Source organism: Vitis riparia, chromosome 17, assembly GCF_004353265.1.
Source record: "Vitis riparia cultivar Riparia Gloire de Montpellier isolate 1030 chromosome 17, EGFV_Vit.rip_1.0, whole genome shotgun sequence".
Classification (NCBI taxonomy): domain Eukaryota; kingdom Viridiplantae; phylum Streptophyta; class Magnoliopsida; order Vitales; family Vitaceae; genus Vitis; species Vitis riparia.
In genome coordinates this window covers 2,177,632-2,205,265 of record NC_048447.1, presented here as the reverse complement: position 1 = coordinate 2,205,265, position 27,634 = coordinate 2,177,632, and the positions used below count along the sequence as shown (strand labels likewise).

Genomic DNA, 27,634 nt, shown 5'->3' with positions numbered 1-27,634 from the left:
CACAATGGAGATATTGATAAGTTTGACCAAATTTTAGGGCAGAAAAAGTTACTTCAACCATTGACTTGTTCAAGTAATCAAGAAGTGGTGCAAGGTCTTGTAATTGCCAATTGAATTGATAATAAGTTCAGGGATTATTGCAAGATGTGATAAGGAAATTTTTTTTGAGAAATGTGTTGATGCCCAACTTTGCGCACTCTATGTAGACCTATACACACTCCTAACCTGTTCCAACACAAAATATTAGATCATTAGTAATGCATTATTATGCGTATTAGACGATTCTTCGTTCATGCAAGTACATGTTTCTTGTATTGCTACAATGTAAGCATTGATGCATACTCTTGTTAGATTGAAAGGCATGCTTGGCATAGGTGTCCACTCTCACTTTAATCAATGGCCACTAATGTCTAATGCTAAAGGAGTGTACCATCACCCTCCAATTAGTAAGATACTTTCTTAGTGAGACATTTGTCACGGACTTAGTCTTTTCCTAAGTTTGTGCGACACTTAGACAAGCCAAGACCCTTGACCTGGCTAAGTCTGTCTTACTCTGATGCTTAGCTTGCTAGGCTAAGATGCTTACGACTTGGAAGCTTTAGAAGGCGTAGTAAGCAACTTTTGAAGAATGAAAGTTTTTATTGCTTAGAGGAAGCTTTGCAAGTGCTTTAGAACTCACTTGTTTGGTGCCTTGGCCAAATGAGGGTCTCACCTATTTATAGGCACCTTAGGAAGTCTTCGAAACCTTAGAGGGTTCCTTATAAATCATGAATATTCTATAACATCCTAGACAAGTCTATGTACAAGCCTATGTACAAGAATATACAAGAGACCTCTGGATATCTCTAGAAAGCCTTGGACTCTTTTCATGCCTTCCACCATAGTGTAGAGATATGTGGACATCTTTAGGCTTCTTTAGAAGCTTCCACACTCTTCCCACCAATGGCTTAGTGTAGATGGCTCCAAGAGTTTCCAAAAGTTTCCCACCTCCTACATAAGCTCATGGGGAGGGTCATTTGTGCATCCTGTGACACTTTCCCCCACCTAAGTCGAAAACATAATCGTTGTGCCTTCCGCCCAAAACCGCTCAATCTACTCTTGGAACTGCCATAGCGTGTTTGCTGGCTCCCAGCTAGCCTCGCTCTCTGGTTGTCCCTTCCACTTCACCAAGTATTCCGTAGTCGGATGCACACCTCATTTCCTTATGACTCGATATGTGATGATGTATTCTATCTCCTTATCATAGAAAGTCACTACAACTGTAGGTGCCCTCTTGGACAATTCTCAGCTTTGGTCATCCTTGTCTTCGCGATATGGTTTTAAGTAACTCACGTGGAAGATAGGATGAATCTTCAACCTCGGTGACAACTCAACTTTGTAGGACACCTTGCCGACCTTCCCAAGTATAAGGAAGGGTCTTTCATCCTCCTCACAAGCCCTTTATGCAACTAGCCTTAGCGACTTGAATTATTGAGGAAGGAGCTTGACAAGCATCATGTCTCTAGTCTTATACTCCGTGTGACGTCGCATCTTGTCAACCCACTTCTTCATTTTCTTAGCACCTTGTCCAAGTATAGCAAACTTGAAAGTCACCGGACTTCTCCCTGTATAGCCCATTGCTAGTGTGTGAGGAGTCAATGGTTGCTTCCCCATGGCTAACTCAAACGGGCTCTTATTGGTTGCCTCACTCCATTGTAAGTTGTATGAGAACTAGGCCACATCTAGCAACTTAGCTCAGTTCTTTTGGTTGGCACTCACAAAGTGCCTCAAGTATAGCTTCGTGAAGTATCTCGCCCTACCAAGTTGATCAAATAAGTCAACGATGAGCAGAATAGGGTACTTGTTCTTTATCGTCACCTTATTGAGTGCCCAATAGTTGATGCACATTTGTAAGGACCCATCATGCTTCTTTTGAAATAAGACCGGCACACCAGAGGGAGCCTTGGATGGTTGGATGAACCCTGCGTCCAACAACTCCTTAAGTTGTCTCTTTAGCTCCTCCAGTTTGGGCGATGCCATCCTATATGGCCACATAGCAGGGGGCTTAGCTCTTGGCTCTAACTCGATCTTATGGTATTCTTCTCTTTTAGGTGGGAGTCTCTTGGGCAACTTGGACGACATCACGTCCTTGAACTCATCAAGGACTCCTTCAATTTCCTTAAGCATGGGCTCTCCCAACCCATCATCATTTTCCCCCTTAAGGGTAGTCATGTAGGTCACCTCCTTTCTCTTTAACCCTTTCTTTACTTGCATAGCCGATAACATAGGGGTCTTGAGCAAACCTTCGGTCACCATAGGGACCATGCATGGTTTCTTCTCCTTTAGGATAGTCATTGAGCGTAGGAAGGGTAGTGGCATGTCCTTGACCTTCTGTAGGAAGTCCATCCCTAGTACCATCTTAAAGTCATCCATGGGTGTCATTATGAAGTCGACCCTTCCTTCCCATGAGCTAATGTGCATAGCCACCCTGTGTGCTACTCCGTGTGATGGCTTAGCAATTGAATTAATCCTTCCTTGGATGCTTGGAGCTTTATCCTTTTTGTCTCATCCTTCGAGACAAAGTTATGAGTGCTACCAGTGTCCACTAAGGCCTTAGTAGCCTTCCCATTTACAAGGGTCTCTACGTACATTAGCCTTTTGCTTTAAGGCGTCTTAGGCACTGGCTTGGCCTTGAGGGCGTTTAGGAGCTGTAATGATCCCATATGAGCATCGCCATCCTTCTCCTTTTCTTCGATCATGGCATTTAGGGCTTTCCTCTTGGGGTAGTCTCATGTCCAGTGTGGACCGTCACATAAGAAGCAGTTGGTTCTAGGCATGAACTCCTTCTGTTTGCCCTTGCCCTTGCCATCCTTGCCACTAAGGGTCTTGCTTGATCTTTCCTTAGGAGTGTAGCCCCGTGATCCCTTGTCTCTCCCATCTTTGGCATGATTACCCTCGGACTGTGGCTTGGGCTTGGAGAAGTCTCCCCTTTTGTATTCCACCAAGGACTCCACTACCGTCATGGTCGTGGTTAGGTCTTGGGCACTATGTCTCCTCAACACTTGCTCAGCCCAGCTTTGCAGGTTGTTCATGAAGTTTAACAGTAGCTCCTTCTTGGACATGTTGGGTATCTCAAGTATAAGTGTAGAGAACTCTTTGACATACTCACAGATCGAGCCCATGTGCTTGAGACATTTCATGTTTTTCCTTGCTAGGTAAGTCACATCCCCGGGTAGAATTGCCTTTTGATCTCTTGCTTAAAGGCATCCCATGTGTCTATGGTGCATGTCCCCTTTTCTATATCAGCAAACCTCCGACACCACCATAAAGTAGCATTATTGGTGAGGTAGAGGGTCGTAGTACATACCTTAGTGGCTTCATCCGTTAGTGCGATAATCTCAAAGTACCTCTCCATGTGTCATAAGAAGTTGTCCAACTCTTTAGCATCCCTCTTGCCACTGAACGTGTGTGGCTTTGGCACCTCCACCCTTGGTGCCTCATGAGTGGCCATGACCCATGCTGACACGGCGATCTTGTAGATGACTAGCTCTTGTCGAACCTCTTGGTCTTGAGCCTCCATGTGTGCAACCAAGGCCTCCACCCTTGACTCCATGCTAGCAAACATGCTCATGACCTTGTCTTGAAAGGACATGAACTCCTCGTGTGACACTTGCTAAACTTGTGAGACGAGCACCCCCTCATGAAGGTCCTTGATCTGCTCCCTAAGATCCTTTAAGCCCTTCTCCATGTCTTGCTCAATCAAGTCCATCCCTTCCCAGGTGTTTGCCATGGCTATCTCCACCTTGGCTAGCCTTGCCTCCATGTTGGCTAAGGCATCACAAGACTTATCCTTCCTACCCCTACCCCGTGCAGCAGGCTTGGTCGCCCTTCCACGGGTTTGATCAATAGTCTTGTCCACATTGGAGCCTGACATGCTTCCTTCACTATGCCCACTTCGTAGTCGTGCTCTAATACCAACTGTCATAGATTTAGTCTTTTCCTAAGTTCATGCGGCACTTAAACAAGCTAATACCCTTGATCTTGGTAAGTCGGTCTTACTCACAATGCTTAGTTTGTTAGGCTAAGATGCTTACGACTTGGAAGCTTTAGAAGGTGTAGTAGGCAACTCTTGAAAAATGGAAGCTTTTATTGCTCAAAGAAAACTTTACAAGTGCTTTGGAACTCACTTGCTTGGTGCCTTGGCCAAATGAAGGTCTCACCTATTTATAGGCATCTTAGGAAGTCTCTGGAACCTTGGAGGGTTCCTTACAAATCATGAATATTTGAGAGCATCCTAGACAAGTCTACGTACAAGCCTATGTATAAGAATATACAAGAGACCTCTGGAACGCTCTAGAAAGCCTTGGACTCTTCTCATGCCTTCCACCATAGTGTAGAGATGTGTGGACATCTCTAGGCTTCTCTAGAAGCTTCCACACTCTTCCCACCAATGACTTAGTGTAGATGATTCCAGGAGTTTCCAGAAGCTTCTCACCTCCTATATAAGCCCATGGGAAGGGTCATTTGTGCATCCTATGACACATCGCTCTTTTACCTACATGAGGAGCGAAGGGATGGCCCCTTTAGTCCCTTGGGAACTAGAACAAGGTTGGTTGACTTAGAAGGGTATAAGGTGGTCTTAACCTAATCCCTAAGGTAAGGTTGACATTGGCTTGCTTCCATATAAGGTGGTGTTGACCTTACCCTTTGTATGGATAGTGTCAACACAAAACTCCCTCATTCTATGAATGATGGAGCCTACCTTCCTTCAAGTCTCTATCATCCACAACCTCTTTATTTGACCTCTACACTCCCTTGAACACATCCCACTTAGGGTGTGGTGCCTTGATGTTATCACTCTTAATTTGGGTGTAAGGCTTGAGAAGTCCTACATAGACCTGGTGCACTTGCTGGTAGGCTTAACAGTCCTACAATTAAGTTCTTAGGACATGCTAAAGGCCTTGGTTTGATGGATGAAGTTGGAGGCTCATCAAGGCAGGATAAATTGTGCATCATCAAACATAGAGGGGCCTACACTATCCAATGTCTCTCATCACTGAGAACATCAGGATTCTTAAGAGCCCATCTCTATGGGTTCTTCTGAAGTATTGTTGGTGCTTTCCATCCCCAGTTAGGGCCAACTACTGCCATTTGCTTCCCTCACTCTCAGTTTTATACAAAAGTTGGCCTTGACCACACTATTTATAGAGTCTTTTGAAAGGTTAAAATAAAGAAAATGAAGTAAACGACTTATTTAAAAAAATGATAGGAATCAATTTAGCCCAATGTTTTCGATTTAAATTCTTTCCTTAGGAAATAAATATTTATTGATTTACAATCATTATATGCGACTACTAATACTTAACCGCACTTGATGAGTAGATTTGATTGTGTCCTTCGCAGTGAATACTACCTGCCTTTTTCATGCATTTCACTATGATATTCTGGCCTTTAGGAGGAGCTTAAAACTTCCTTATTTCTATTTAGTTCACTGTCGAGTTTTAATTTATGGTTTAAGTGGCTATGAGCGGGTGAAGTTGGTTGTGGCAAGTGGCGATGGAAAGAAGGAACAAGGAACAAATTACCTTCTTTATTAGAGGAAGTATATGATCAGGCCCCAGCTACACTACAGATGCTGAAGAGGTGGATTGAAAGCAAACTTCCCAAATCAATAGTTGAATTTAGAAGAGGTAGAAAATTTGGTTGCTCAATTGCGTGGAGGCTAAGCCATGAATTTTCCATTCACAAGGATAGGCGCAGGCTAATTGCAGTATGACCTTATCGATACTCTCATTTAAAAAAGGAAAAAAAAAAAAAGAAAAAGAAAAATGAAATTGAGAAGACCGTGAAAGGGCTGCTAACTGAAGGTGTAATTTGTCCAAGCACCAGCCCCGATTTGAATCGACTACCGAGCGTTGAACAAAATTAGGATGAAGGACAAATATCCAACTATGATTATTGATGAATTAACAAGATCTCGATAGTTTGCGAAATTGGATTTACGCTTGGGATATCACCAAATGCGGATGCATTTCATGGGAGATTAAGAAAACTACATTTAGGATATACCAAGTTATAAAATAAAATAAAAAATCAAATAGTATACCCAAAGCATTTAAAAAAACATAAAGACCAATTGGTGATTTGAAGATGAATAGGGACCGGTGGATGTTAGGTGGATTATTTTCTTTATTATGTAATTGATATGAAAAATGTAATGTGATGGTTCTAGAAAAACCCATCTTTCTATATGGTGTAATGTTACATAATTTTCTCTTGAAAAACTTACGATTTACATTAAGCTATCCAAACTAATGTATATTAGAGGGTTATTTTCCCCATTATTCTTAAGAGGGAAAGTTCCTGACAGACGTTTGAGGGTGTTTATGATATCCAACATCAAATTCAAAATTCCAATATTAGGTTTTTTTTTGTTTTAAATATTTTTAAAAAATAGTATGCTTTCGCAATATATATATATATATAAAGTTTAGCAACAATTAGTTTTTGAAATTGGAAAAAGTCAATAAAATTTTGGATTAATTATAAAAATGATAGTATTTTAATTCAATTCATAAGTTTTTTTTTCAAGTGATTAATTTTTAACACTAAAATATCAAAAAAAAAAATTATGAAAATTTATCGACAAAAATAGATAGTTTTCAAAGTAATTCATTTTTAATACTAAAATATCAAATAAATTTTTTTATTAAAATTTATCAACAAAAATAAATAGTTGTGACAAGTACATGGACAACAATAAAAGTCTTTAGCATAGTTTTGGATCGAATATATTTATAGAAGAATAAAAGTAGGGGTTAATTATATAATTTACAGTAAATTTTTTTTTTACTGCAATAAATGTACAAAATAAAATGCGAAATTGTAGGGAAAGCAAAAACTCCTAACGACTTTTCCTGGGAAGATGTAGAGCCACTACTAGACGTTTGAGAGAAAAGAGAGAAAAAATTCAAATCCGATTCCAATTTTCCTTTTTCAGAATCAAGTTCCATTTTTTTTTCTTCCTTTCTCTCTCCTTGTTTGCCTTCTTCGCTTTGTTTCTATCATTGTTATTCATCAATTAAAACTAAGAAAAAAGAAATAAGTGTGAAAAATTCAAGGCGAAAGAGGCAAATATGAATGAGAAAGCGTCTGTGTCCAAGGAGCTCAACGCCAAGCACTCCAAGGTATCCTTTTCTTTTGTTCTATTTCGTTCTTTCTGTTTGGTTGCTGAGAAAATTGGAAACAAAAAGAAAGATGACAAATTTGATTTTTTTTTTTTTTTTTTGGTGAATAATAATAGATATGTAAAAGAAATAAAATGTTTGTTTGTTTTTGGTTTCCTTTCCAGCAATAAAATGTTTGCTTTCTTAAAACACAAAAGCAATGTTTCGAGATTTTCCAAAAATGACCTGTTTTTGAGAAAATCACTTCCAAGCAGATTTTGGAGACATGCTACCAAGTCTGATTTCTGTATTACTCATATGTTTATGCTTTTAAAATCAGAAATAACTCCTAGGGAAAATTACAAAAACCACTCCAGGACTTTCATCGTATTTCAATTTATCCCTAAACTAATTTCTGAAGCAACATCAACCCTAATATATGTCCAAATATGGAGAAGAAACTTTTCTTTTTTTCTTTTTTAAGATTTTCTTTTAGAAAAACATTTGTATGAATTGAACATATCTAAACATATTATCTAAATATTATATCTATAAACGCGCTTGTCACATGTTTAGGGTTGACATTGCTTTAAAAGAAAAGTTTAAGAGTCAAATTGAGAGGTGAACATACCAAGGGTGGTTTTTATAATTTACCCTAGTTCTTATTTCCACCTGGAAACATGCCCCTTAGGCTCTCTGTTTATATATATCATAAAAACTTAATTTGTGCTTGCATGCCAATTTTTATGTGAGCTATTTATATTTTTATGTTTATTAAATCAAACTGGGGAAATATTGGAAACATAGTATTTCAATCCTTAGGACCAGAGATTGAAGACATATTTATATATATATTTTTTTATGCAAGTGGACTCAATTCTTCTTTGGTTGGGGACGACAATGCTCACAGTAAATACTATCATGACATGGGGTTTGGAGAAAAAAAGGGCATAAAATAAGTAATAGAACACTTCAACTAACAATCATTAATGAACAAGAAGAATAGTAGAAATAAATGAAGTGAATCACATATCACTACTTCTATTCCAACATTTTGTATTCTTTAGATATGTTTCTAAGAAAAATACACGAATTATCTCATAAGTTTTCGTTCAAAATATTGAATTATGTTTGTGTGCAGCCATGGAGAAACCAGAATAAAAGATTTTATTGACGAAGACTTTTTTTGATTCTTTACAATATGAATGGATACAAAATATATAGGAAAAAGAAGAAATATGCATAATTGGAACTCCTAGAAATCAGTTGTAATATACATGGAAATACATTAAAGAATAATCTTTATTTTCCTAATTCTGATCCTATCCTTAACTACCCAAAAATATTATGTTTAAATTTGGAAAAAATCTTGGCCTTAATTTTTGGAGGTTAAAGAATAATCTAAGCTGTTTTCCTACACTCCTCAAGCTGGTTTGAAAATTTCAAAATATCAATGAGACCTAGCTTGTTAACTGGTAGCTTGAATGCTTGCTTGGGTAGATCTTTGGTGACGATATTTGGTAGTTATTCATTAGTTGACACGAAAGGCATCCAAATTAATCCACTCTCCAACTTTTCTTTAATAAAATGTCTATCTATCTTAACATGTTTGGTTTTGTCTTCTTGCATTGGATTGTTAGCAATATTTATGGCTGTCTTATTATCACGGTAGAGCTTCATTGGTCCCTCAATCTTGATCCTTAATTCTTCAAGTAGTTTTCTTAACCAAAGGAGCTCACACATACCTTGAGCCACAACTTTCAATTCTACCTCGGTGCTACTTCTTGCCGCCACTGTTTTTTTCTTACTTCTCCAAGTTACAAGATTTCCACCAACAAATGTACAATAACCTAAAGTAGATCTTCTATTGCCTGCCCAATTTGCATTTGTAAATGGTTCCACTTGAATCTGTTCATCCTTTTTGTATAATGATACCCGGAGTTCTCTTGAGGTATTTTAGGATTTTGTACAAACTTCTAAATGCGTCCCCTTAGGTGCATGCATGAACTTGGTTACTACACTAATAGCAAAGGCAATATCCGGTCTAGTATGTGACAAATAAATCAACTTCCCCACAAGTCTCTAGTACCTCTCCTTATTGACATTTTAACCACCTTCGGTGAGGCCAATTTTATGGTTTGGGTCAATCGGAACTTTAGTAGGCTTGCAACCTAACATTCTTACTTACCTTCAACAAGTTAAGTGCATATTTTCTTTGTGTGACTACAATACCAGTCTTTGAACGTGCCATTTCCATACCCAAGAAATATCTTAGAAGGCCCAAATCTTTATTCTCAAATTTATTTGCAAGTTCCTTTTTCAGGTGATCAATTTCATACACATCATCTCTTGTCAAACTTCTCTGGAAAATTTGAAAAACATGGTGTGATCTGACTGACTTTGTAGATATCCTGCTCCCTTAATAGATATTGAAAAACAATCAGACCAAGCCAAGGAGACTACTTTAATCCATACAATGATCATTATAACCTGCACACCTTTTCTCTACCATAGTTTTCTTCAAAGCTAGGTGGTAACTACATATAGACTTCTTCTTCAAGTTTGCCATTTAGAAAAGCATTTTTGATAATAAGTTGGTGGAGAGGCCAATTTAAATTTGCAACAAGACACAGTAAAACCCTCATAGTATTCATGTTAGCAACTGGTGCAAACATCTCTTGATAGTTAATTCCATATGTCTATCCTTTTGCCACTAATCTTGCCTTCAATCAATCAATAGTCTCATCTAGTTTGTGCTTCATCGAAAAAAATCCATTTACATCCAATATGAGACTTTCCTTTTGGTAGCTTCACCAAACCCTAGCTATAGTCGAGATATCACGTGTTGTAGGGAGAAGAAGATAAGTTCTACTTATCTCTGGTTGCATCGAATGTAGTAACCAAGACATAGGGAATTCTTAATTTCCCAAACTTCATAAGTTAGGTTTGTGACTGCTGGGGTAAGTAAGGTACCATTAACATACTTAAATTTCCCTTTTCCCATCAAAGAGATTTTGGCTGATTGAGATCACTCCATGAAGTTTTTTCCATTCAATTTCACAGTGGTAAGATTATCATTATGTGAGGGAGTTTAAGGGTTTGTGGAGGTTCTACCATGTTTAGAAAAGCAAGATAAGGGGGAAAAATAGGGTTGAATTAGGCTGTAATACTCCTTAACAAAAGAGAAAAAAAAAAAACAATCAACAAAAAAACGTGAAACAGGATAAAAATAATATTGCAGTATAAAAAAAAAAAAAAAAAAAACCACCAATGAGTGGAGCTAATATGAATGGGTAACATCAAGTATGGATGAAAAACAAACACTTGATGATAGTCTTTGTTGTTGTTGTTTTTTTTTTTTTTTTTTTTGATGAAAAACAGAGGAGAATAGAAAAAATTCATTAAGGAACGGACTCCTTTTTATGATTCTTTACAATATGAATAGATACAAAATATATAGGAAAAAGAAAAAATATGTACAACTGGAACTCCTAGAAATTAGTTGTAATATACATGAAAATACATTAACGAATAATCTTTATTTTCCTAATTCTAATCCTATCCTTAACTGCAAAAAAAATATTATGTTTAAATTAGGAAAAAATCTTGGCCTTAATTTCCAAAAGTCAAAGAATAATCTGAGCTATTTTTCTATAATGTTTTTCTTTTTTCCTTTCTCAATTGACTTATAGTAACTAGGATAACTAGTGTTAGTTTCCTCATTAGAGAACACATTGAAAATCAAATTTTTTTTTTTTTCTGGGAAATTTTATTCATTGATATACAAATTCTAAATATAATAACTTTTTTTCCATGCTTGTTTCATTCCTAACTTCCTATTGAGATTCAAAAGGTTTGGTTATTGTCTTTCTATAACACATAGTCCATGCCAATAACTTGGTTAACAAATTAGTGAAAGCACACTCATAGAAATACATATATCTTCAAAGTGATTCCTTGATGCCTTTTCACTTTTTAAAATGAGCATTTTCTCAAAGCCCTTCTTCTGGCTGCATCCAATTCAACACAACTGAGAATCTCCTTAACTCATTTTACTTTCGATTTTCTAGCTCCTCCAATAAATCCTTAAGCTCTCAATATTTTATGTAGTTGTATACATATGTATCCATGTGTGTTTGAACTTTTGGGTGTATGTAACTTGTGTTCAAGTCTTGATACTTCGGTGTAACATCTACGTTTGATGAGTGATGGACAGATGTTGCTAGTTGTGAAATCTCCATATTTATTTGTTTCAATTGTTTGGTTTGGTCTTTGCAATTTTTTTTATTGATTGGCCTAAAAACTTTAACTGTTAGGATATGGGTCCATAATGCATACCAGATTGACACATTTTATTTTATTTCCTAAAGTTCCATTCTTTATTTTATTATTTATTATGAGTATTGTACTTAGATGTTAAATCCAATGGCAAAGTGGCTCCTGTTTTGTACAGATATTGGAGGGTCTTCTCAAGCAGCCGGAGAATAGGGAATGTGCAGATTGTCGAAGCAAGTATGCAGTTTCTGAACCTATTTATGATGTGTGGCTTGATGATCCCATTGCATATTAGCTTACTTCAATCAAAAAAAAAAAAAAAAAAGGAAAAAGGGAAGAGTTTACTATTAGTAATAAATACTAAAGGAAACTGGTATTATGGTGGGATTTTGCTATAACCATTCAAAACCTTTATGTGCAAGAAGTTGCATTGGGGATTGGTCACTGATGACTATTGATGAACTGCCATAATGGTTTCTTATTTTGCAGTTGTTAAGAGAGAGAGAGAAGAAAACCTTGATTCTCATTCATCTTATTTCTACTTACAATTGAGAAAATATATATATACAAGGCTAGGAGTCCTAACTACCATACATGTGACCTATATTAAAAAGGAAATATTGTACACTATAAATTCATTATATTCAACACTCCCGCTCAAGCTGGAGCATATACGTCATATGCACCAAGCTTGTTACAAATTTATTTAATCCTAGGACCTCTGAGAGATTTAGTGAAGATGTCTGCTAGTTGATCATCTGAATTAACAAAACTTGTAGCAACACATCCTGATGCGATCTTCTCTCTAATGAAGTGACAGTCAACTTCAATATGTTTGGTCCTTTCATGAAAGACTGGATTGGATGCAATATGTAATGCGGCCTGGTTATCACAGATGAGTTTCATCTGTTCATCCTTTCCAAATCTCAACTCTCGAAGAAGATGTCTCAACCATATGAGTTCACATGTTGCCAAAGCCATAACTCGATACTCAGCTTCAGCACTAGATTTGACCACTACATCTTGTTTCTTACTCTTCCAAGATATTAGATTACCTCCAATAAAAACACAGTGCCCTGAAGTGGAACGTCTATCTGTGGGTGAGCCAGCCCAATCTGCATCTGTGTAACCAACAACCTGAGTATGACCTCTGTTCTCGTACAACACACCTTGGCCTGGTGTACTTTTGATATATCGAAGAATGCGGATTATGACATCCCAATGGCTATCACATGGTGACTGTAAGAATTGACTAACAACACTCACAGGAAAAGAAATGTCTGGACGAGTAATGATGAGATAGTTCAATTTACCTACGAGCCGTCGATATCTCCCAGGGTCTCCTAAAGGCTCCCCCTGTCCTGATACAAGTTTGACATTCGGATCCATAGGTGTGTCTATCGGTTTACAGTCTAACATACCAGTTTCTTCCAGGATGTCTAAAGCATACTTCCTTTGGGAAAGGACCACACCGGAACTGGATTGAGCTATCTCAATTCCCAAGAAATACTTGAGTTTCCCCAAGTCTTTGGTCTGAAAGTGGGTAAAAAGATGTTACTTTAGTTTCTGAATACCATCTTGATCACTACCTGTAATGACGATGTCGTCCACATAAACAACCAGATAAATACACTGCTCCAAGGAGTTATGATGATAGAAAACTGAATGGTCTGCTGTACTACGAAGCATGCCAAACTCTTGAACAACAGAACTAAAACGGCCAAACCATGCTCGAGGAGATTGTTTCAAGCCATATAGAGAACAGCGTAACCTGCACACTAAACCAAACTCCCCCTGAGCAACAAAACCAGGAGGTTGCTCTATATAAACTTCCTCGGCAAGATCACTATGAAGGAAGACATTTTTAATATCCAACTGATAAAGAGGCCAAGAACACATAGCAGCCATGGAGAGAAGCAAGCGGACAGAAGCAATCATGGCAACAGGGGAGAATGTGTCACCATAATCAGAACCATAAACCTGAGTATAGCCTTTAGCAACTAAGCGGGCCTTAAGGCGATCAACCTGACCATTAGGACCAACCTTAACTGCATAGACCCAACGACAGCCAACTGTAGATTTACCATAGGGTAAAACAACAAGATCCCAAGTGCCATTAGAGTGCAGAGCATCCATTTCATCCACCATTGCCTGTCGCCAGCCTGGATGGGAAAGAGCTTCATGGGTGCTCTTTGGAAGAGAAACAGAGGATATAGCAGAAACAAAAGCAGAATAGGGTGAAGATAATCGATGTTAACTCAAAAAATTGTAAATAGGATGAGGATTACGAGTAGAGCGAGTACCTTTCCGAATAGCAATGGGTAAATCATCAAGAGAAGGCAGAGCCGGGGCAGGAGAAGCCGAAGGGATAGGAAGTGAGTCAGCAGGTGCCTCAGCAAAAGGGAGAGGAGCAGCAACACGAGGGCGACGATGATAAACCTGAAGTGGTCGAGGAGGCACAACATCAGATGGGGAGACAATGGGAAAGGGCAAGACTTCAGAAACAGGAAGAGATTCAGAAGTGGTGGAAAATAATGGTGAGTCCTCAAAGAAAGTGACATCAGCGGAGATAAAGTATTGATGAGTCTCAAGGGAATAACAACGATAACCCTTCTGAAGTCTGGAATATCCCAAAAAGAGGCACTTCATGGCTTTGGCGGAAAGCTTGTCCTGTCCAGGAGTGAGAATATGAACAAAACAAGTACAACCAAAGACACGAGAAGGAAGGAAATAAAGTGGTTGGTCAGGGAAGAGAAGGAAATGAGGAATCTGATCATGTAAAACAGAGGAGGGCATACGATTAATCAAATAACAAGCGGTAAGAACAGCGTCCCCCCAAAAATGAAAAGGAACATTACTATGGAGGAGGATAGTACGAGCTGTCTCAACAAGATGTTGATTTTTGCGTTCAGCTATCCCATTTTGTTGAGGAGTATGAGCACAAGAAGACTGATGAAGAATCCCATTATGAGACATAAATGAAGTAAATGGGGCTGAAAAATATTCCCTGGCATTATCACTGTGTAACACACGAATAGAAATATTGAATTGAGTCTGAATTTCAGCATAAAATTTCTGAAAAATAGAGAATAACTCAGCTCGATTTTTCATTAAAAATAACCAAGTACATCGAGAATAGTCATTAATGAAAGTGACAAAATACTGAAATCCTAAAGTAGACGCAGTCTGACAAGGACCCCAAACATCAGTGTGGACAAGCTCAAAAGGAGACTTTGCCCGATTATTCAAACGCTTTGGGAACAAGACACGAGTATGTTTCCCAAGCTGACATGACTCACACGAAAGCGACGACAAAGTGGAAAAACGAGGGACCATCTTCTGGAACTTGGAGAGACTAGGGTGGCCCAAACGATTGTGAATGAGGAGAGGAGCATCAGTGGAAATGCAAACTGTAGGAGATGAATCCGAGGTAAGGTGATAGAGGCCTTGAGACTCACGTCCTATGCCAATCGTCTTCCCCGTACTCCGGTCCTGCAAGGTCACAAATTTATCAGAAAAGATAATAGAGCAATTAAGAGTACAAGTGATTTTGTTGATGGAAATAAGATTAAAAGGACATTTAGGAGTATAAAGGACAGAAGCGAGAGGTAGAGAAGGCAGAGGAAGGGCCAAACCAATAACTTTAGCTACAGTTTGAGAACCATTAGCTAAGGTAACAGTAGGTAAAGCAGAGGTAGTAGTAATAGAGGAGAAAAGATCCTTATTACCAGATATGTGATCAGAAACTCCAAAATCTAGAATCTAGGGTCCAAAAGAAGATGTGTAGGTAAGGCAGGCAGAAGCATTACTAGGCTGGGCAACAGAAGCCTGAGATGCCTGAGATGCGGAGGAGCTCGGAGGCTGAGGCAGCTGAGAATCAGAGGATTGGGCTACATGGGCAGTGCGAGGAGGTCGTCCATGTAGCTGATAGCAACGATCGCGAGTGTGGCCAAGTTTATTGCAATAGGTGCAATGAGGACGTTGGCCTCTACCTCGGTTACCACTGCGTCCTCCTCGAGAGGTAGTGTGAGAAACTAACACAGAAGAATCTGAAATGCTATCAGATGGCAAAGTCTGAGTGGACGAGATACGAAGGAGGCAAGCAAACACATCATCCAAGGACGGAACTGATGAACTACCAAGAATTTGATCGCGGATAGGCTCAAGATTCGGTCGGAGGCCAATAAGAGTAAGGACCATGAAGAACTTATCAAGCTGTGTTTGTTGAGCCCCAACATCAGGAGTAAGAGGCATCACAGTCAAGAACTCCTCCTTAAGAGAGGCAATCTGACCAATATAAGTAGATAGATCCAAATCCTGTTGGCTGATATGGACAATAGCAGAAGCCACCTTATAAAGACGCTGGATATCATTCGTGTATAATCCTTTGGCCTTGTCCAAAATTTAAAACAAGTTTTGTAGGCCCGAAGATGAAGAAGGATCTTAGGATCAACTGATTGCCATAATACACTACATAATTGGGCATCTATCTTTCTCCACTGTACGCCCTCAACCTCAGGGATATCTGCCTCCTGTGTAACCAAGTGATCCTCATATGCTTGTCCCATAAACCAAAGTTCAACAGAGGCAGACCTAGAAAGATAATTTTCACTGCCAACCAATTTCTCTGAAGTAATCATAGGAGATCCAGATATGACAGAGGAAAAAATGGAAGTTTTAGTAGCCATATCCACTTATTTGGAGAATGAAGTATATTTGGATCGAAGAGAGCCCTAATACGGCTTCAGATACGGCTGAAGAAGGAAAAACCGAAGAATCGCCTGTGTGAGAGACCAAATGGAAAAGAAAAAACAACCGTGGCACCATCGGAAAGGTAGAAGAACACTTCTCAAGGCACGTGCAGGGATTGGGGTTGAGAAAAAATAGCCGGAGGACGCCGGAAAAACTGTTCGGAGGGCCGGCGGAGGCAAAAGAACCCCAAAAGAGGCACGTGCAGGGCTCGGATGGCAGAAACAGGTATGAAGGGTGGCTAGTCGGCGTCAGGCGAGGCTGGAGGAGGAAGCGCGTCGTCCGAAAGTGGCTCACGCGCCCTCACGCGCCAGCGCGTGAGATGTAGTCGCCAGCCGGAAAAATGCGCGTGGCCGGCGCGTGGGTGGTTTTCTGGCTTCGGTGCTTTGGGAAAAATTAGAGATCTCCTCCAGGCGCTCCTTGCGGTGCGGGAAAAAGACGTCGCCGGAAAAGTCGTCGATGGTCAATGTTTTCTGACGACGATTCGACCGACCGAAAAGCTTTGGGGTTTGGGGAAGGTGACTAGAATGAAACACGGTCATAGGAAGGTTTTCCGGAATTGATGACACGGGGAAACTGGAAAGAATTAGGTTTTCTCCCTTGGCTCTGATACCATGTTAAGAGAGAGAGAGAAGAAAACCTTGATTCTCATTCGTCTTCTTTCTACTTACAATTGAGAAAATATATATATACAAGGCTAGAAGTCCTAACTACCATACATATGACCTATATTAAAAAGGAAAGATTGTACACTATAAATTCATTATATTCAACAGCAGTCATTGCTTAATGTTCTGGAATTTGTGATGTTTTATTCTATGAATGTAATAGAAATGTGTGATCAATATTTAAGTAATATTTCATTGTTTTCAAACCATTATTCCTAGTATCTATTCTGTTGTCAAGTCAAACATTTACTTGATATATTTTACTTGGATTTGCTTGAGGGTAAGACACTTGTAAACATTTTTTGGATGTTCACTATACCTTTTAAATGATTATGTCGATGCTAGGGCAGTAGGCTCTTAGGAGGGGTAGACTTGTCATCCTGATCTCTTAGGTGGGTTGGGCATGGCATCATAATCTAAATACGCCTCCTTTGGAAGTAAGAGAGGCAGCTAAAGTTTTTATGTTCTGGGCTGAACAGAAAAGGGTAGAGTTTATGGGCCTAACGAAAGTGTAAGCAAGGATTTTGAGGGGTTGATAGAATGGAAAGGCCCTAAGCTTAGGGATCCGTTCAAAGTTATAATGCACAGATGTTAGGTGTAGTAGGCTTAGAGGTTAAAGGATAAGAGTAAAAGCTAAAGTTTTGGTGATTGGAATGTATTTTCAGTGGAAGTAAGAACTGTTTTTCAAAATGTAACAATTTAAAATAGGACTTAGAAAAAATGTTTGGTTGTTCATTGTTTGAAATTCTTTTGGAAACATTTTTTGAAAATAGATGACATTTGGGAAATTTCAAATTTTATGTTTTTAAAAAGTGCAAGTTCTTTGATGTTGAAAATGATTTAAAAAGAAACATGTTTTCCATTATTTTTAAAAAATTGAGAACATTTTTTGAAAACAATATTAATTTCTACTAGTCAATGCTTCCTAGAATTTGCAAGAGAAGGAAATTGAAAGTTTAGAAGAATTAAATCCATGAGGTTTCATTGTAGTGGTTCAATATGCAGCTAATACATATTTGAAATCCTAAGCTTAAGAGATGCTTTTCATGGAAAGTGGTGGTGTATATTAAGAAAAAATGATGATGGTGATAATGCTGCCGATGATGATGATGAATAAAACATTATGTTGTTATGGCTTTGGGAAAAGCATCCGAGTGTTCAATGGAAGAAAGAAGAGGTGTTAATCATTTAATAAGGACCCTCTCAAATAAGTTCTTTTATTGCAAAATTTAGATTACTAAGTTATTTGGACCAGAGTTTCTTCATTTATAAGTTATTCAGATTGTAAGTAAGGAACTTGAGCTTACATAGTCACCTGCCTCGAGGATTGGACTCTGACAATTTGACTGCAATATATTTATGAGTTATTTTCATGAAGATTAAGAAGAAAAGTTGAAGACAATATATAGAGGCTTATCTTGGTACTAGGTGCCTCTTAAGATTTGTATACTTGGTGACTCCAATTGAAGCCAAGTTTTAGGTTCCAAATGATACATACAATAAGTTATTGGTAGGCTATATTTACAATTTTTAAATTTACATTTAGTTTTTACTTGAACTTCCCAACATATTTGGACCTTAAGCCCTTTGACATGAAGTACTTGTATCATAGGTAGAGAGAGGCATGCAAGATATCTTATTACGCAATATAATTAGCCAAATGTAACTAATTATAACCCATGATTTTGAAGATCAAATCCAAAGAACTCTTGTTTGCAATTATAAATCCTTGTAGCTAAGCATTGCAAATTCCACTAAATATAAAAAATAAAATCAAGAAAAGTGTACTTATCTATGAACCACTGAGACAAATCAGGTTTCTCTTGCAAAATTAAAAGATGTCAGGAACCAAGGTGCCATATTATTCTTTTTGTCCACCTAGTTGGGCCTGCTAAATAATTAGATTTAAAGTATAAATTTTTCCATCTTGTCGGAGCACAACCTACATCATGGAACCTTATCTTGCTTTGACTTTGTTAGGCCCACTTAGTGCCTAGTGCAACCTATATTTGAAAGTTTTTCCGGAACTTGATCTTACCCATATTGAATTGGTCAAAGTCCATCTTGGCTGGGCTAGGTCTAGGACGAGATGGAATAGTTGCTCAGCTTGTTAAAACATGTAACATATGGCTTTTTAGAGGGCCACCTTCTCACCACAATTTTGATGTAATGTTAATCCACTTGCTAGTGCTCAAAGGTTATAACAACATGCAAAGGTCACTACATATATAGGTTAGAAATTTCTTTTCCTAATCAAAGTAGGATATTGCAATCAACATTCAACCCCTCACCCAAATAAATAAATAATAATAATAAATAAAGTAAATAAATAAAAATGCAAATTGGTATCCTTATCGTGTTGATCGATTGATTTTTCGTTGTTTATTGCATCAAAACAAAATTTATAACCTAATTCAACTATGCTAAAGTAACTCTTACCCGATCAAAAAGGGTTTTTAGTAGAAGTTACGATAGTATAACAGTCTTAGCTGTAGTCCATTGGGATGGATTCATAGTTTTAAAAGGCTCAAGGCACATCAAGGGCAAAGTAGTTCTGGAGCCTAAGGCGCGGGCTTTAGTGAAGTGAGGCGCACCCTAATTTACATATATTTTTCCTCTATTTTTCTCCTATTTTTCCTCCTCTTCTTCGTCTTATTCACTTCCCCACTACACACCTGAGGCTAGGCCAAAATTTGGGAGAGTTTTCGGGTTGAAAACAACCAAAAAGGGGGGGGGGGGGGGGGGGGGGGGTGTGGAAGGGAAAACAGGGCCAAAACGACATTGTTTTGACCCTTTTTAAAAAGGCCTAAAACGATGTCGTTTTGGACCCTGCTCTTTTAAAAGATCAGGGACCAAACGACGTCTGCACCTGTGGACCGTGTTGCACCTTGCTAGAGGCGAGCGCCTTCGTGAAGGGGCGTCGCCTACCTTTAAGTGAGGCGCCGAAGGGTGGCGTCGCGCCGCCCGGAGCCTAGGCGTGCCTTTCACAACTATGGATGGATTATTTCTAATAATTAAGGCTTGAATGAGGGGAAAAGAAATTATTATGATTAAGTTAAATTGGATTTACAATTAATAATGAAAATTCAAAATAACAATGGTTTCAAATTGAGAGGAACAATAAGATGTAAAACTAGAGAAAGTTAATAAGGAAAAGAAATTCTCGGAGTTAGGATTTTCTAGGAAACAATTTCTATGATGAATAGACGTTGAGATCAATTTTTCATCAAGTTAGATTGAAAATCTAAATTCTCATCTAAACCAATTTTTTATTTAGCTTTAAGTCTAAATCTAATTTCTCTTCAAATTAGGTTGTTTAATCTAAGAGATCAATTTAAAACATATATTCAATTCATCTTAAATTATCTTCTAATGATTTATGCAATGCAACTATTCAATCTTATTAAATCTAGCTTTAAGAATTTAATGAATCTACTTAGTTTGCATTGTAGTAGTCATTCAAGATAATTTGAAGAGAAAAATCCTCAAAATTCAATTAATTAATCAATTGGATCAAATTACCTTAACAATTAAAGCTCATTTCTCTAATTCATCATGGATCTTGCCTCTAGATCCTCCTTCCTTTGAGAAAAACGAGATTTAGCCACTCATGCTTAGAGATTTGGTCTCACAAGACATGTTTAGCTAATGAGAAAATGAGAGAAAATGAAAGAAAATAGAGAATTCTATTGAGAGAAAGAGTTTCTAGAAAAATCTACAATCAAAAGTGTCAAAAGGCTCTTTAATGAGAGATTCAAGTTCCTATTTATATGTCAAGGTCAAGTGGATGCTTGACATCATTTAAAATGTCTTTCAGGACCTTCTCCATTCAACAATCTGAAATTTAGCAGCCAAATAACCATTTCGCACGAAGAAAATCAATTTCACATTGTTGTACAAAATCAGTGGAGCAACAGCAACAGCAACAACAACAGCTTTTTCGACCATATCGTATGGCTTTGTGAAATTTTTGCATGTTCATGCGAAATCAACTTACACATCTTTCTTAGCCTGCAACACAAATCCCTCCTCTGGTCTAATTCACACAATCATGCAAATATGCAACATTTGGTTTTTGAGCTCCTCTTTGTCATTTCTTCCATTTCCTTCTTTTGATTTCACATTAACTACCTCCAATTAGCCCAAATCCCGGTCCAAACCAATTGCATTACTTCTAATTATGCATTTGGATCATCATCAACATCATTTGTTCTCTTCAATTCGATTCATCTCTTTTGTCACCAATTTATCAAAATCATGTCTTGAAATGATTTCAAAACTTCATAAAACTTTTTAGTAACTCTTGTAAGGACAACAACATATTAATTGGGTATTTTGGACATAATTACTACTCAAAAGATGTAAAACTTATGAGAATTATCATCTAAAATATGCTCTTTTTGAGTAGTAATCACATGTCCTATGGAATTGTGGAGCTAAACAAATAGTATCCCACACTGAGGTTGGGGATCGACTTTGATACTATTTGTGACAACCTACTCCCTTCCATATAAATATTATCCTCTTTAAACCAAATGGACCTTCGTGACTTTAAAATACATCTACATAGTTAAGAAAAGCTTGTTACTTGTATAATGTTCGCACCTTCTTCCCACAATTGATGAAGGTTGTAACGAAGGTCTCGAAGAACCAACCTTTACCATGTTTGACAACCACTTGCCCACAAACTTTAGTTTTTTAGAGAATAGCCCAACAATTTATATCAAGCAAAGATGTTTTGATAGACACCTACTGATGAGGATGGATCTCCATGATATAGTCAAGACAAGAAAAAAAGGAAATAAATAAATCTTAAATTACTCTATCAAGTGTATTTTGTTAATTTTGCAATTTTTTTTTTTAGCTTCTTTAGAGTCATAGTTACTTAGTAGTTGGTATTTAAATTTCATTTAAAATTTGGAAGTTGTTCTTTTTTTTTTTTTTTTTTTTTTTTTCAATAGGAAATTCCTCCCTTAAAGAAGTTTCTAAATTTCTAAATTTTTTTCTATTGTTTTTATTTGATTCCTTTTTAGAATCTAAATAATTTTCTTTATTAGAACATTTTATTGCAAGAAGTTTCTATAAAAGTAAGTTTCAATTCTTAAAAAAAAGGTTTCTATCTTCTTTTTAATTCCATTATTTGGATAGGAGTTTTAGAAAAGAAATATGAAATCTTGACAAGTTATTGCATAGGTTGAGTTTCTTTTTTCATGGTTTTATTTAGCTTCTAAGGTTTTCTAAAGCTTATAAATAAGACTAATTAATTTAAAACATGATTAATAGATTATTAATGATGAATGATTCTAATTTTGCATACTTTGTATTTTTCAATGGTGAGACTCCATTGCTTTTCTTTTAAGTGAGACTCTTAAAAGACCTTAGTGAGACTCTATCAAAGGCCTTAATGAAATTTTAAGGTTTTCTATCTTCCTTCTTTACCTTTTCCTTTTTTTTTTTTTTTTTTGTTTTCCTTTTTTTCCATTGCTATAATTTTATTCTTTTTTGCCTTCTTACATCTTAAAAAATTGAAGCCCTAGTCCATCTTTTTTATCATAGATCAACCATCATTAAAATTGTATGAGTTAAGATATCTTAATTGTGATTTTGAATGGGATTTTATTTTCCATCCAAATTGGACCATAATCTAGCATCTAGACTCACATTTGTCTTAGTAGATGAGGAAGGGGCCAGGTTATGATCATCTTTCTTGTCTAGGATTGTGTTAGTTTTGTTTAAAAAATTTGCTTATTTGATGAAATCCTAACTTAAGGCTTTGGAGTTGGGTTTCTACATTTGAGTAAGTTTTACTTTGAGGTTTATATATTGATGAGTTTTTTTGAGTTGTCCATTTTAAAATATATTTTCTTATATAATTTGTCTTGCATTGTCCGTGCATTTGTTTCAGGGCTCCACGATGGGCAAGTGTAAACCTTGGAATATTTATATGCATGCAATGTTCAGGAATCCATAGGAGTCTTGGAGTACATATCTCAAAGGTATATATTGTTAATTCCTGCCATTTAATATTCGCTCCTATAGTCATGATCACCAAGAATTTTCTCTCATATTTATTTTTTCATTTGTTGTCTTAAGTGATGATATCATTTTTTTAATTAATTCTGAAGATGAATTTTAGTGATGTACTACACCTAGAGGGAGGGTGAATAGATGTTTTTAAACTAATTCAAGAGGATCCCCAACACATACTATCTAACATTTGAATTTTTCATAATTTTGTTCTTCTCTTCATATGCTTTCCAACAAAGAGTGAAAGTCACATGCAATTATGAATACAACAACACTTTCTCAATAAATTTCAAATTCAAGTCACATGCAAATGCTTCAACACTCTCCATCATGGTTCATAAGAACAATTTCTCATTAACACAATTTTCAATTTCTATTGAATAACTATATCAAAATAAACAGAAAAAAATATCCAATATCTCCAAAGAAGATCACACCTATTTTGGCTCATTGTTCTTCCATTCGACTTGTATGCCCAAGTAATATATGAAAACTAAGACTGAAAATAAATTAAGGAGTAGAATAAGAGAGAGAGAGAGAGAGAGAGAGAGAGATAATGACACCAGAATTTACGTGAAAAATCTCCGAAGAGATAAAAAATCATGAGCCTACCACCGATAAAAAATTCCACTATGAAGAATAAGCAATGTGTACAAGGATGTACCTAGCTCAAGTCCTCTAATCCTTCACGGACTACTTGACCAACATCTTCTCACTTCAGCCGTATGCTTCATCTTTCGGAACATGCTTGACATCCTCACCAAGCTTGATCTTAGCCTCTTCTTGAAGCTCAATTAAGAAGAAAATGGGTTTTCACCCAAACCCAAATAGATTAGAAATTGAGATATGAATGAATGGAAAAATCAACCCATTTTTTCTCTAGAAAATCTGTTGGAAAACAGCTTGAAAATCAGAAAGAAAATGGGGTTTTCTCGGCAACCAAACACCCTCGATTTGGTAAGAAAAGAGTGCAGAAAGGGGGAAATGATTGCTAATCTCTCTCTCTCTATTTTTGGAAGCAATATTTTTTAGTTTTTAAGTTGAAAGAAACCCTTGATCCAACAGATGAAATAACATCAAGAAAGTGCAACTTGGATTGATTTGACCTAAAACTAGATTGATACTAGAACAAGGCATTTAAACACTTAGTAAAAAAAAATGCTTCCCAGGCCTCCCTAACTCCTTAAAAAAATATTTTAAGAAAAACAACAATTTCAAAGACATGGTTGATTCAACTTCATCCAACTCCAACCTCAACTACCTACCTTGGTCCCTTAGCAAATTCAACAACATGATCTTCACTAGGTAAGTAGTCTGAAGAAGGATTTGAAAAAACCGAATTAGGAGACAGTTAGGAATTTTGTTTAGAATTACCAACCTAGCTAAAACACTCACAAATTCCATTTTCTTCTTTACACATGGTCATACCACTATTATATTATTACAATTGTAATATTTAGAGATGGCATAACTTTTCTGAAAATATTTAGAGATGGCATAACTTTTCTGATTTAACACTATAGGTACGGTCCACTACTTTGGATACATGGCTACCAGAGCAGGTTGCTTTCATGCAGTGTAAGAATATGGTTCAATCTTCTAATCTTGTTATTAAAGTTCCATTTTCCTGAGCATTTACTTTGCTTCTTGTTCAATCATCTTTATACTGCATTGTCAAGATGCCAATCATACTTGATTTGTGTTCTTGTGGTGTAGCAATGGGTAATGAGAGGTCTAACGATTATTGGGAAGCGAATCTGCCGCCCAATTATGACAGAAGTGAGACTGAGAGATTTATCCGCGCCAAGTAATTTACTGTAGTTTACTACGGACTATCTTTTCTAATTGGGAACTTTCTTTCTTTCTCCTTTTGGTTATTAGATGTTTACATGGGAATTTTCAGGTATGTGGAGAAAAAATGGGTTTCAAAGAAAGCAACACAACCAACTACAAAGCCAAGTGAAAAGAGTAGTAATTTCCACAAGTCAATGGAAAGTGGAACTAGAAGTGGGATTCCTAGTAAAACAAGGAAATTGTCTCTTGAGGAAGAAATTTTTACTAACCATATAGCTCAAATTGCTCCTCCAGCAGGAAGAACCCGATGGGTAAAGTTTGAATTTCATTATTTTCTTCTTTTATGCTTGATTGAGGAATTTCAGCATTGGTTAATACTTGCAGGGATATTTATGATCAGTCCTTACATTTCACATTCTTTATCAAATCTATAACATAAATATTCAATGAGTAGGAATACATGCATACATAAGTACACATTTACATATATTCATGATGCATACATATACAAATGTATGCCAATATATATTTATCCATGAGGGTCTGCATATATATATATGTTTACATAAATACATGAAATATGTGTGTGAATATACACACCTCTCATTAAGGTTATATTATTTTGTCCAAAATATTTTCTAAGATTTTCGCTTTATTTTGCAGTCATTTATCAATGCAATTTATTTTTTGAAGGGCTTGATATGTCATAGTCTAAACTTGTTTCCAAAAAAGGGAAGTAAATGTCTGTCTGTTCAAGTAAGATTCCCATTTTGGATAACAGCAACCTGCTTTCTTCCAATAGTCATCATTTGAGCATGGGTAGTTTATCAGAGTCAAAAGGTAGCCTTGCCAATTGTCTAGCAAGAGCTAGCTGATAAGGTAGTTACAGTTGCAAAGATCCCCTAGTTATTATATTCCAAGTTCAAGTTGTTTAAGGGATGAGACACTTTGTTTGAAATCTATTGAGGGTTCTTTAGATCAAATTAGATTAGGAGATCCTATGTTCTTGCTATGAGGTTGTACGGGAGATAAGAGGCTGGTTTCTGTATTTGAAACTAAATATTTGTCCAAAATCACAATGATTATTTATTTTATTGGCATTTTGTGTACATGGAATTGGACCTGGGACCCCATCCCCACACAAATCTATGGTAACTTGAGTGAGGCTGATGAGGATGAATCTCCAAGATATATATCAAGAAAGGGAATTAGTATTAGTTGCAATTAAAGTAAGATTAATATTAATTAGAATTGAATTAGGATGAGTATTTGTTGGAGTCTAATTATGATTAGCTAGTTAAGTTATAATATAATTAGAATTCGAGTCATGATAGGTTATTAGAGTCTTAATAGACTTTGGATGTTATAATTAGAATTAGAGTTATAATAGGTTATTAGAATCCTAATAGACCTTGGATTGCTTAGAGAAGCCTATAAATAGGCTAATTGATTTAAATTAAAGGAATAAATTGATATTAATAATTTTATATTTTCTTTCATTGCAAGTGTTGCAATCCTCAATTGTGAGATTCCATTAATTTTCTTCTACGTGAGACTCCTAGAAGACCTTATTGAGACTTTAAGGTTTTCGATCTTTTATTCATTGTTTCTTTTTTCTCTCTATTTCTTATCTTATATGTTTTCTTTATCATAAAATTTATTCCTTGTTCCTCTCCTTACACCCTAAAAATAAAACCCTAGCCCACCTACTTTTGAGTATAGGCAACCATTTTAGGGTTGTCCTACATCAATTTTGGTATCATAGCGAAAGTTCTTGGCTTGAAGGCATATGTAGTTGAGGAGTGGAGCAACATATGCAAACATGGTTGAAGGCTACAACTTTTTTATGCAACCATTAGTGAACATATCGAGGTTAAACGAAGAGGAGGATTGGCGACGTACTAGCATCTTCCGAACTCGTGTTGCTTGCCAAGGGAGATTGTGTACTTTGATTATTGATGGAGGTAGTTGTTCCAATCTAGCTTCAGAGGAGCTTGTTGAGAAGCTTAATCTAAAGACAGAATATCATCCAAATCCCTATCAAATAGCATGGGTAAATGACACATTTATTTTGGTGAGTTCTCATTGTTTAGCGACATTTAATTTTAGTAATAATTTTGAGTTATTGACATGGTGTGATGTTTTGCCGATGAAAGTTGCCCATATTATGCTTGGAAGAACATGACTTTTTTATGAAAGGGTCCAACATGATGGGTATGAGAACACTTACACACTTGTGCTCGATGGGCGTAAAAAGATCCTCCGTCCAATGAAGGAAATTCCACCACTTAAGTAACCAGAGGAAAAATTAACACCCTTGAAACTAGAAGAGCCATCAAATACTCCTATTAAAAAGCAAGTCGAAGTTACTAGTAAGGAAGAAGAAATCATCAATCATGAATCTGCAATGCAAGAGGTGATGGAACTGATCCTAGATCAACCAGTAGAAGAGCTCAAAGAAGTTGTAGAAGCTTCAAAAGAACCGATGCTTGACTTCCCAAGGCCAAACATTATCATGAGTAGTGGCAAACATGAAGAATCTGCTGAAATTTCTTTTGAACATAGGGAATTTAAGAATCTTATTCTTCTGCAAGACAATTTACAAGAAAAGTATGAGAAGTAACTCTCCACAAGCTTGTTGAAGACACATAATTATTTCGAGAATTATTAACTTGTTTTACAACATCGAAAAGTTTTCAAAGTCTAGTATTTGTCTTGCATGAAATTGAACAAGTTCAAGAGATCTTGAGATCCTGTCTTAGCATGGTAAAGAGACGACGAAGAAAGAAAGGGTGGAAGGCATTGCTCAGAATTTCAATTGATCGTGGAAAATCACTAAAACTTGAGGTTGAGTTTTTTTTTCAAGTCAGGGGGAATTGATGAGGATGAATCTCCAAGATATATATCAAAAAAGGGAATTAGTATTAGTTTCAATTAAAGTAGGATTAGTATTAATTAGAATTGAATTAGGATGGG

General features: G+C 36.8%; 1 protein-coding gene across 1 annotated transcript; it reads left to right on the top strand.

The window, feature by feature from the left end:
• Positions 1-6,905: 6,905 nt before the first annotated feature.
• LOC117905235 (probable ADP-ribosylation factor GTPase-activating protein AGD15) lies at positions 6,906-25,688 on the top strand. The gene is made up of 7 exons (XM_034818186.1): positions 6,906-7,166; positions 11,599-11,657; positions 22,743-22,833; positions 24,388-24,442; positions 24,581-24,671; positions 24,768-24,969; positions 25,626-25,688. Exons 1-7 carry the CDS (start codon positions 7,116-7,118, stop codon positions 25,671-25,673), a joined length of 597 nt encoding a protein of 198 aa, XP_034674077.1. The 5' UTR covers positions 6,906-7,115; the 3' UTR covers positions 25,674-25,688.
• Positions 25,689-27,634: the final 1,946 nt, after the last annotated feature.

Bases quoted from the DNA above. Each gene is read 5' to 3' on its own strand.
- LOC117905235 (XM_034818186.1), top strand. From the start codon at position 7,116: ATGAATGAGAAAGCGTCTGTGTCCAAGGAGCTCAACGCCAAGCACTCC. The intron at 7,167-11,598 runs GTATCCTTTTCT...TGTTTTGTACAG, and splicing joins TCAACGCCAAGCACTCCAAG to ATATTGGAGGGTCTTCTCAA. The intron at 24,443-24,580 runs GTAAGAATATGG...CTTGTGGTGTAG, and splicing joins GCAGGTTGCTTTCATGCAGT to CAATGGGTAATGAGAGGTCT.